Here is a 12,535-nt window from a genome sequence, read left to right as displayed (position 1 = left end):
ATTTTGGATGTTTGCCGCCCAACAGCAGTCATTAATACCTCCGGTAGATGGGGGAAGCATTATAGATACTTCTCAGCCAGTAGAGAGCCGGTCTCGCTGGCTGGGTGGGACTGATGGTAAGCACCAATACCAGTAGGATATAGAGGCTGGTAGAAATCATAAAGAGGGAAGCACAATGGACCACTACAGGTCTAAGTGCATGGGGAAACCCACCCTCTATAATAACTAACTAACTACAGATACATTTTCTGTAGTTTTTATCCTTGCAAAAGTTTTGACAATAAACACTCTGTTCAATAGTGAACTTCATGTCAGTATAAATAACTGTGTATCGATACTTCTAACACAGACTGACTATTAATGTGACTTACTACAGTGACAAGATCATGCCACCTGACGGCGCGCATTTATAAGTGCTAATGCCTTGTTCTGTTATTGGCAGTTACATCAGCAATCTGTGAGGAATGTTGTTCCCGCTCAGCACTGCTGCCAGGTTTCCTCGATGGTTGAACACCCTGTACTATTTAAAACAGGGCCATAAGGAATATATTCTCTTACAAAAACTATGGGAGTGTACTTACAAAATCTACTCTGTCCTCTGCCAGCCAGTGGAAAGACTTCAAGAATAGAAGAACAGTGAAAAGTGCAACAAATTTTGGACTGAAATCATCTCGAAAAACAGTGAAGGCCAGGCATGTCTCTGTGACTGCATACCATGATCGCTCCATGAGGTGCTGCAATAGAAGAAAACACCTGCATGATATAACAAAACAAATGGTTTTATTTAGGTTGTACTTCACCCAGAATACCTGTCACCTTCCCAACTACTGTTATTTTAATTCTGTTTCAGCTTCACTTTGAAAAATTTTGCATATCAGTCCAACTTCATTATTAACAGAATTATACAAAACAGTTCAGAGATACATAAAATGTATACAAAAGTATGCAGTATACACAACAATATTTTGTATTTAAAACAAAGTAGACACTATCGCATAGACATTGGTTTTTATTGATGCTACCTGTTTCAACCCTTCTACTGGGTCATCATCAGGCATCCTTATTGTGCACTTGATTGTTCTTAAATGCATCAATTGAGTCTTTCAGTTAAAATTTTAAATACTCAGATAATACAAATTAAAAAATTAAGAGACTAAAGGTTAAAACATAAAAATTAAAATTGTACTAAAATGGAAATGAAGTATTTTGCAATAAATCTCTCTAAAACTTTCTGACTGCTACATGTTGACATGATTTTCTGGTGGCAGAAGTGACTATAATGTGGGGCACCGGCATATCGGGATATTCTCACACAAGTTAGGCTGTGTGGGCTTGACCTCACTACTGTCTTGTGGAGCTTAAACTCGTTATTCTGCATGTCACCGAACAAGTTAGTCTCTACAAATAACTGATGTACTGTCTCACTGTACTCCCATTTCTTTATGAAGTATCTGACTTATGCAAGAGATCTGAACAGCAGTTGATCTGAAAGGATTTTGACGATGGCATATGCTGTACAGAACTATAAGGCTTAATTTGGACTTCATCGATCATCTAGTATATATAAGACAAAAAACCACAACGTGATTGAGATTAGCTCTTTCTAATGGGACCAACTCAGCAGGTCTATCCTGCCTCAACCACCTGAGGACGGAGACAGATTCAGTCTCCAAAACGTTGTGGCTTTTTGTCTTATATATACCAGACAATGGACAAAGTCCAAAATAAGCCTGATAGTTCAATAGTTGATCTGTTACATCAAAACCCACGCTGATGATACCCAATAATTTCATCTATATAGGTGGTGCAATCCAAAAGTTCCCAAAATATATTAACAAAAACTATTACACCTTACCTGGATCTTATTCTGCACCATCACCTTCAAAGTAGTGCCCTTGGGAGCGCATACACCGATCCCAGCATTTCTGCCACTTTTCAAATGCATCCTGGAAGTCTTTCTTTGTTAGGGTGTTTAGTGCCGTCTGTGTTTCCGCTTCAATTTTCTCAACTGTATCAAATCTTCACTCCTTCAATTTGATTTTCATCTCGGGGAAGAGAAAGAAGTCGCATGCAGCTAAGTCTGGCGAGTACAGTGGGTGGGGAACAACTGCCATCTTGTTTTAGACAAAAATTCCTGCATAATGTAAGCTGTATGTGGTTGTGCGTTGTCATGGTGGAGTACCCAGTTGTTCGTGTGCCACTTCTATGGACGTTTTCTCCTCATGTCCTTCCTCAAACGCCTTAGAACATCGCGATAGAACTCTTTATTGACTGTCTGACCAGGAGGGACGAACTCCTTATGAACAATCCCATCAATATCAAAAAAACAGATCAACATGGACTTAATGTTGCTCTTGGCTTGTCGAGCTTTTTTTGGCCGAGGTGAAGAAGGGCTCTTCCATTGCGGCGATTGCTGCTTATTTTCAGTGTCGTGGCCATAAACCCAACTTTCGTCACCAGTGACACAACCCTCGAAAGAAATTTTTGATCCTCTTGAAGCTGTTGTTGAAGTTCCCTGCAAACTTACAACCGATGCTGCTTCTGCTCATTTTGCAGCAGTCATGGCACAAAGCTCACTGCTATCCTCCTCATGTTCAGTTCCTCTGACAAAATTCATTAACATGTACCATAACTTAGTCCCAAGATGTTACAGAGGTCTTGGATGGTCAGTCTACAATCTTGCACAATCAGATCCCTAATTTTCAAGACATTTTCTGGTGTGGTGCCAGTTGATGACTGTCCCAAACAATCATCGTTAGTCGATGTGCAGCCATTTTTGAAACGCTTATACCAGTCATAAGTTTGTGTCTGGCCTGAACTGCTGTCACCAAAAGCTCACTTCAGCATTTGGTGCATTTCTATAGTGGTTCTCCCAAGTTTAAAACAAAAGTTTATACAGACACGCTGCTCTCTCAGGTCAGCCATTGCAAAACCGCAAACTCATGGAAGCACAACAATGGAAATACATTCACCAACAATAAACCCAACCACTCAACTCGACACCGCTTGCCATACTGATACAAGAAGGGTGTGTAGGGACACATCTAGCAGTATTTCAATGTACTCATAACCATTCGCGCACAAAACTCAAATTTCGGGAACTTTTGGATTGCACCACGTATGCACTTAATCTTGAAAGACAGATATTGGATAAAATTATATATATATACACACACACACACACACACACAAGAAATAAAGATGGTTCTTTGATATAATTCTGTGTTATATATGTAAATATGTAGTTGTTACAACTTTGTACTTATATTTATATTTTCATTGGCTACAAGTATGTATTTGTATTATGACATGTTCTACATTCGTGGTGTAGACCTATGCAGGATCTACAGAATGTAAATAAATTCTGCTATATTCTATTCTATTCTCTTCATGAGGATCCATAAACCTGCTTGTCAACCATATCTTCCCTCAAAATTTGCAGACTTTAACATTTTACCACATTACTTAAATTCACTGCATGGTGATGATAAAAACAACAGCTTATTCAAATATCCTCTGTGCCCCTCATCCTATTATCATCATCAGAGCAAGGGACATTCAATTTTTCTATGGCAATGCAAGTTGCAACTCTAGTGTACTCTAAACGATTAATGAATAACTATCAATTTCCTTGTATTAATTTCGGTTTGTAATGACGATTATGACAATACCTCAAATTCTGCTGCTCTCAGCTGTCCAAAAAATACTTTGCGCATTAGTTTTCCCATCAAGATTACCAAGATGAATGCCTGGACATATATTACCTGTAAAACAAAAATATATGACAATACACACACATACAGATATACATGCATACACACATAAAAACCACGAATGAATGAATGAATGAATGTATAAGGGGTGGGCCTTCTTGGCCCTTGCAGCGCGACCACAGTGATCTATTGTGCCTCCCCTTCTGATTATCCCTTCAGGATTCCTGAGCTTTTGAATGAAGCGTAGGATTTTGTACGTGGGGACGTCGAAATAGTCACTTGGTTCCATAAAATATTGACCCAAGTTTCGCAATCTTAGAAAAGCTAAGGCCTCACATTCGCACAGGATATGTGTGGCTGTTTAATTTTCTTCTTGACACCTCTCACAAGTTAGACTATTACTTAGTCCCAGTTTGAAGAGGTGTCCTTTGAGGTGACACTGTCCTGTAAGTATTCCTACCACCCATCGTAGCTGGTTCCAGTTTAACTTCAACAGTTCCTTCGCTCTTTTGGTAGAGGGTCCTCATATGAGTCCCTTTGCTTGTCTGAGTCCAGTCAAGGATACCCAGTATTTCTTGTGATCATAAAAACCATAAATCAGTTGAGCTAAGACATTCCCAACCTTTTGTGTAGCCCAAAGGCTCATTACCATGTTCACAAGGGGTGCCATAAGCCACTACCCTGAGTCATGCATCCCCTGCCTCACACTTTAGTCTATATCCATTTTAATATTATTCTCACATCTGTGCCTAATTCTTCCAAGTGGTATCTTCCTTTCAGGTCTTTTGAATACAATTTTGTGTGTATTTCTCATCTCTTCCATGGATACTACATGCCTACCCATCTCGCTCTCCTTCACTTGATAATCCCAGTATTCTGCAAAATGTATATATGAAGCTCTTCATGTTCTCCAGCTTTCTACTATTTACATATTCTCTTCAGTGTCATATTCTCAAAACCCCTCTACATGTGTTCTTTCTTTAGGGTGAGATCAAGTTTCATACCTATACTGAACGGCAGGCAAAATTACAGTATTGTATATTTTAATCTTTGGTAGCAAATATTCCCCAAATTTAATTTGCTCTTATTTTTTTTCCTTACAGAGTCTTGAATTGTTACTGTCACTCCCAAATATTTGAAATTTGGCATATTTTTTAAGGATCTTTTGTCTTCATATTATGATTTTACCCTATATTCTTGTGATGAGATGTGAAGACAGAATAAAGTTCTCCCTACACCATGTCTACACCAAGTTTCTGTAATTTTCTTTATGATATTTATGTTTTTCCCTAATAAATTAGCATCTTCTGCATAATTCCGAAGCTGATATGCCCCACTTAATTCCAACAATTATGATTTCCTTGCAATCCAACAAAAAGAAAGAACAACATATATTAACTGAACACTGAACACTGTTACAGAAGCAGGATTTAATACATTGTGAAAATTCATGATAAAAGGAGTTCCATACAGTAAGAAAATTATTTCATCCAGATACATAAGCAATCTCATACCCATTAGACATATCTCCAACCAAAGCGACTGCAAAATTTGTCTTCCATTTATGTTTATGTTATCTGGAGCTCGAAGAGTGAAGACGTGAATACATAAGCTACTGATTTATAACCAGGATACCACTAGAGAAAACACTGTACAGGTGTAACCACTGTTGAGAGCGATAATCTAGCAACAAATAATAAAAGCTGATGAGAAGACTTAGTGTTGTGTTAGAATATAATAATTAATTTTGTTTTCTACTGAAACTGCAGAAAAAGCCAACTGATAAACTACCCTTCTGTGAGGCAGCCGGCATGTGGACAGCACCGGGACTGGGTCATAATGTACACCCACAGCAACAGGTAATGGAACAGCAATTCACAGGCCCAATACCACCAGACCAATTTCAACAAATCAGCTACAATATAATATGATGCCTTTGGAACAAACAATACTTAACAGAACCCCATCAACATGCAAAAACAAAAATAACACCCAAGATGAGCCAGAAATAAGAACAACCTACACTTGGCAACAGGTAAAGAAATGGAAAAGATCTAACCAAAACCCAGAAACAACAACGGATGGAAATCCCTTTCTCTTTAATACCCAAAACAGATATGGAGAGATCTCACAGCTCTCGGATGAGGATATGCAAACAAACGAGACAAATGAAACAGCAACAAACACTAAAAATAAATAACCACCAGAATCTAAACCCCCACTAATATATTGTAAAGTGTTGCTGTATGCTGAAGACACCGTTCAGATTGTTAATTGGTTTATTTAACCTACAAGTTGTAACTACAATTACTTATAACACTCTTGCGGGTTTACACACTTTACAAACCCTACTCACTAATCTCTTCACTCTATCTTCAGTAGTCTTCATGTATTTATAACGCAGGAGCTATACAAGTGTCACTGAATTACAATACCTTCTCAGTTATCAGAAACTATCACTGATTATCACACATAAACTCTTCTAATCATGCGTTCAGTTCTTCTTCTTCCATGGCTGCTATACTTCAACTTACAATGTCTTCTTTACGTTCACAATTCTCTCACTACAACTGAACTCGACAACTGCTAGACTTCAACGGAACTCCTTAGGCATTCCAGTTTCTCTTATAAACCCTCAGTCGGCCAGCGGAAAACACACCTCGCCTCCCTGTTGGGTAATCGCCATGTTTACCCACTGCCTAGCAACAGTCGCTGCACGGACTCCCTTGTTGCGTGACGTCACAGCCTAGCGGGGAGGGGTGTTTACCGAGCACTGCACAGTTACGGGATGGGTGGGGTATGTGACGTCACTCGTGCTTCCTGTTGCACAATCCAAGCATTCACAGAGTTGTCGCCTAGGAATGCACCGATTCAATCAGCAACTCTCACGTTGCGCGCATGCCCCGAGGCCTCTGTGGCTCAACAGTTCCTGCATAGAGCAAATATGTCACAATATATACAGGTAACAAACTAACATCCACAGTATTACTGCAAAGCACTCTCAAATGAAATGATACAAATCACTGTGACCACATCAGAATCCTACCGGATATTAATCAGACAGCTCCAACAGGAAAAAATAGTACATCATACACACCAGATCAAAGAAGAAAGGGCCTATAGGGTAGTAATGCAAAATCTACATCTCTCAGTAACCACAGATGAAACAAAGGAAGCCCCAAGAAAGAAAAACAACATTGTACAGGGCACAAGATGTCAGTGCTCCGAGCATACAAGAACATATTGCGCAAGACTGCATACTTGTGTTAAATGTGGAGGTGAACACAACACAACCTTGTGTAAAAAGAATCCAAATATTCCAGCAAAATGCGCCCTATGAGGAGGTTATGTTCATTATATCCAACACAAATCTATATAAATAAAAATTTAAATGTTCGTTTGTTACCCCTCAAAAATCTCCGAAAGTTCTTCACCAATTGCTTCGAAATTTTGACACAACATTGCATTCGAATGCATGCGGTTTTATATACCCATTCTATAGATGTCACACCCGTGACAGGTAAAAACATGAATCTTTTGAAAAACAGAATTGGAATTTGGAATTCAGAAGAGTCACCCCTATGGAAACGCTAGAACAGACTGTTGCATAGGAAGTAACAATAGCGATACTGTATCGAATCTCCATGGTTACGACGAATACACGGAGCGTTCCCACAGAGACAACGCAATAACAATGGGTCATTGCGTAGGACTCACAGAATCAACAAAGTAGCACATGGCTGAAGATATTTTCCGTTGAATACGCAAGGAAAATTCCAATATGAACATGGATTTCACAGCAGAAATCTGCAAGGAAGCGTTGATAATGATTGTGGATTTGTGCTTAGAAATCGCGAACAAAGTTCTCAATCAATTGGGAATGCCATCACCGAATCGATCTGCTGCTGTTTCGTTCAATGTAGAATTGCATTGTGAACAAAATTACAACACGGGTGATCTTTTGTCGTATGTGCAATCAAATATTCCTAAGCTAACGCTTGAGCAAAAAGGCATATAATCAAATCATGCAAACTGTCAATAACAGGGTTGCAGAAATCTTCTTCTTAGATGCACCAGGAGGAACTGGTAAAACGTTCCTAATTAGATTGATTCTGGCAGCAATTCGATCCAAAAATGACATAGCCTTAGCTCTTGCGTCGTCTGGAATAGCTGCGACATTGCTACCAGGTGGAAGAACTGCTCATTCTGCTTTGAAATTGCCACTGAACATGCAATTCATTAAAACTCCCATGTGCAACATTTCCAAAGGACCAGGCATGGGAAGGGTATTGCAGAAATGCAAACTTATTGTTTGGGATGAATGCACAATGGTGTAAAAAAAAATTGCTCGAGGCTCTTCGTCGATCATTGCAAGATTTGCGTGGAAACATCAGACCATTTGGGAACGCATTAATATTGCTTGCAGGAAATTTCAGGCAACATTACCTGTAATTCCTCGATCGACACCAGCGGACAAAATAAATGCTTGCCTGAAATACTCTACTTTGTGGCGACACGTAAAGACGTTAAAATTAACTACAAACATGTGTGTCCAGCTGCAAAACGATCGATCAGCTGAGATATTCTCACATCAATTGCTGGAAATTGGGAATGGAAAGGTGCCGGTTGATCTGATCTCAGGACGAATTTCGTTGCCTCATAACTTCTGCAATTTAGTGACGTCAAAAGAAGCATTGGTTGAAAAAGTACTTCCCAATATTCAAACCAATTATAAGAATCACGATTGGCTGAGTGAACGAGCTATTCTTGCAGCCAAGAACAAAGACGTCTATGAACTTAATATCATTCAGTCTAACATTCACTGTGAGGCAGTCGCATACAAGTCCGTCGACACTGTTGTGGAAGCAGATGAAGCGGTTAATTATCTAACAGAATTTTTTAATTCACTCGATCTGCCACAGCAACGTGTGGCCAGGTACAGCTTGTGTAATATAAATTAAATTAGATACAACTCGATCAACACTACCTAGTACCAAAACTGTATCTGTTGGAAGAAATATGGAAATATGTCCAAGTGCAAGGAAAAAATACTTATTTTAATGTTACTCATGCGTATATATATTGTGGCATATTTATGCCATGCTGAAATCTTTGAACCACAGAAATCTGCAAACATGATGATTACGCAACGAAAGCAGTGTTTTCTCCATGCCGGGCCAAGCCGAGCCATGTTGTGCTCATTTGTACAAGCGCAGGATTTCGGTAAACACCTCTCGGCAGCGTTGCCTAGCAACCCCTCTGTAAACATTTATGTAACAGGCACGTTGCTAGGCAACGCCACTGTAAACACGGCAATTACATAACAGGTGCATTGCTAGGCAACGCCTCTGTAAACACAGCAATTACATGACAGAGGCGTTGCACACAGCGTGGGCACAACAGGTGTCTTGCGGCGGAATCACGAGAAGACATTGGACTAGAAGTGACAGTGACAGGATTACAGTGGAATACAGGTAGGCCTGTGAGGATGTAAAGTGTAAAGCGTGAAGTGTAAACCCGTCCTGGTGATAACATCTCAGCATGGACCGTGTAGAAACACAATGTACTGTATTCCAATCACTTCGTGGGAATGTGTTTGTCTGTAAAGGCATCACTCAATAATGGCTGCATATACTTGCTTATAAAGAATGTTCCCTTGCAGCAGATGTTGTTTCATTCTTTGTTTCTAGGTCGTTACCCAGTAATGGGTCTACATGCTATAATATATACAGGATGATTCAGGAGGAGTCTACCAAACTTCATGGGCACATTAAGTAATTTTTTACTATAAAAATAAATGCCTATTCAGAAGTCAAATTTGGAAACTTCATGGAGTTGTGGCATTTTGAAAGTAATATTAAGACATACCAAAAATAAAGGCACTTAATGAAGTTTCACAGTATCATTAATATAAAACTGAAATATGTCTTTATGAAGGAAGCATGTTACAAAAACTGTTCAAAGTGACTAACTGCCACTTCAATGCACATCTGAGTACAAGGCTGCCAGCCACATCAATGAATGGCATATCATACTCCAAAATGTGGATTCAAGTTACAGTCAGACAATCTGAACAGTCTTTTGTAAGATAACACTTATAACACTTATTTTAGTTTTACACTGCAGAAAACATTAAATTTTCAATAGACATACTATTTATAATAACTCTTAATCTTACTTTCAAACTGCCATGTCTCCTTAAACCTTTTAAATTAGACACATGTTAAGAGGACATTTTTAACTCATCCACTTGTTTAGTGTACCCACGAAGATTGGTAGACTCCTCCCAAAACACCCTGCATATAATTAATCCAGTTGTAAAGACATACAAATATGGGTGGTCTTTTCAAATGTTAACCATACTCTGATCTCATATATTACTAAATAAAACTGGTCCAAAATTATGAAACACGTGTCCAAAATGATACAACAAATAGTAACACTTGACATTCACAAACTTCAACCAAAAAATGGCCAAAATATTACTGCAAAAAGCTGCAGCCACTGAGTGAAGTTCAGGGGATTATTGACATCCTATCATTAGGACTTTGTCAAAATGCATTGCTCAGTGCATTACAAAATGTTAGTATTAGGATAACAGGATTATGCGGTTGAGAATATGGAAATGGTCAAGCTAGAACATGCATTAAATCTACCAAAATGTAGCAAAAGTGAAAACTTCAGACATTACTAATCCATTCATATGTTCCTATCATCAAAAAAATCACTGACTCTGGCAGAATCTTATATTTCTAGAGCAAGCATATAGTTATATTTGCAAATCAGAACTGGGCATCAGTAGAGACCACTGAGACAGCCCCGGTAAACACGTTTCTGAGTCAAGGAATACACAAAGGCAATAATAGAGTAATGGTTTCAGGCTGTGTTCTATGTGGGCCGTGCAGAGGCTATAAATGGAGAGACCATAAGTTACACTGAGGCTACTCCCATGTTGAGACAGGGTCGAATACCTCCACTGTAGCCTTGTGAGTTGTAGGAGGTAGCAACAATGGAAGACTTGAATCTTAGACAGTAAAATATGGTCAAGAGTTCCATGGGACTCAGACCTGAAAATGACTGTGCTGGCATGGCCAGCAGAAATTCTAAACGACAGACCCAACCTCTTGTCAGAGAGAGCATGTCACTTCAACAAGCCTGCAACTGCCATACAGTAATAAAGATCTGGTCTTATGCCCCAGATGGGTGCCTTATTGCAAGACAGGCTGGCCGACTGAATGTCGGCCATAATATAACTTTAACTATGACTTTGACTTGACACTGAGGCTTAAACTTGGAGGTGGTCAGGTCTATAACAGTTCAGCTGACCAACTTAGCTTACAGAGTACTTTGCATAAGTTAAGGTGTAACCTGCTGCACAAGCCTTCATTGACAGGAAACCTCTGTATACCTTGTATAAATGTTATTTAGTATAGTGCAGTGACAAAGGATGCACAGAGTCCATAGTGACCTGAAGGCCATAACAGTGTGTATACACTCATGCTGAAACTATGGTGCAACAAACAAAGAACTGTCCTTCCCAGTTTTGAAACATGTGTATGTCTAGGGGAGAATAAAAATCTTGGATCTCAAGGAGACTGAAGCCAGGAATGATTGTGCTGATGATGGCCAGCAGCAATTTAACTGACTGACCGACACTGTTAGGATCTCGTTAGAGAGATGTTACCACAAGGGTTCAGTTGCAAAAAAAATCTCTCGTAGTGATACTCAAGAGCCTTGGCACCAAGTCGAACTGACTGCCGAAACACTGACAGACACCGATACTACTGGGAGATGCTGCTTGGCGCGACTAGTGAAGGCGAACTGAGAATACTTAGCGCGTGCCACAGGAAATTATTAATTGCGTAAATTCGAGACAGCGCTATAACTAATTGTAGGTATGGTTCGTATGAGTCCAATAAACCCAATTACCAAACCAAGTCCCCCTGCGGTCATTAGCTACGTTACAGCATTAAAGTACACTACACATGTTGATTCCCTATGCATCGTAGGATGCAAGTGAAATTCTGTTATTTCAAGTCTCCTTTGCCTACGCTCCATCCAGTACTTTTAAACAAGACACACTCGGGGCATCCATAAACAAAAACATACACATTACCGTAACATCTGCATCGTTCAATCCTTCCTTAATGTGCACCTACTGAGATGACAGGATTGGTACATATTACCTACCGCCATACTTGGATTTGATTTCGTTATGTACACAACTGACGGATAGAACTGCTTCTTTTGATAGTACGCATTTCCAATTACGGCACTTGTTAATGCTAAACTAATTAATGTAATTCCTGCAGCACGCATTTCGAAACTTTCTTCTCTTTTCGAGTAAATCTGTCTCACACACACGAACACAAACCCGAGTTCACCAGTGCTGCCCTCAATAGAAGAATACTGTACTAAGCGATTACGTGTCTATAGTAGACGTCGTAAAGTTACGCGCCAAGAGTTTTTAAACGTCGTGAGTACTAACTGTAATAACTCCGTATATTGAACAAACTAAATGTTCAGTAACAACTTTATGCGAAAATATAATTTTTACTATTAATACCGCTGCTAAATTGGGCCTAACGCTGCTTCTTTGTGCGTTATTTTCATATCAGTATTATATTTAAGCATCCTGTTGCACTCTATACGATAAATGATATGAACTCCGTCCCAAGTGCAAACAATATATTATATGTCCTTGATCTTGCTCTCCTTTACACTACATGTTTCGGCCTCAAACGGCCATCATCAGGTGTATACACTCACGTTGCTGTTACACTGCACTTAGTTTAAAATTTAACATTTAAAAACACATTGTT

The 12,535-nt window shown here is 39.3% G+C and overlaps 1 protein-coding gene across 4 annotated transcripts in view; it reads right to left on the bottom strand.

Moving 5' to 3' along the window:
• The window catches only part of LOC111863380 (E3 ubiquitin-protein ligase synoviolin), a 36,950-nt gene extending 24,851 nt beyond the window's left edge, over positions 1-12,099 (bottom strand). For 3 of the 4 annotated variants that reach the window (XM_023849647.2, XM_023849648.2, XM_023849649.2), the window contains exons 1-3: positions 11,904-12,099; positions 3,672-3,764; positions 582-734 (exon numbers count right to left, since the gene is read on the bottom strand). In XM_023849647.2, the coding sequence (XP_023705415.1) occupies positions 582-734; positions 3,672-3,764; positions 11,904-12,032 (375 nt within the window). In that variant the 5' untranslated portion in view covers positions 12,033-12,099. The other variant, XM_023849650.2, reaches the window with a different exon arrangement.
• Positions 12,100-12,535: the final 436 nt, after the last annotated feature.

Source organism: Cryptotermes secundus, unplaced genomic scaffold, assembly GCF_002891405.2.
Source record: "Cryptotermes secundus unplaced genomic scaffold, Csec_1.0 scaffold568, whole genome shotgun sequence".
Classification (NCBI taxonomy): domain Eukaryota; kingdom Metazoa; phylum Arthropoda; class Insecta; order Blattodea; family Kalotermitidae; genus Cryptotermes; species Cryptotermes secundus.
Note: the sequence above shows the minus strand (reverse complement) of the source record. Positions and strands in the feature narration are given on the sequence as shown.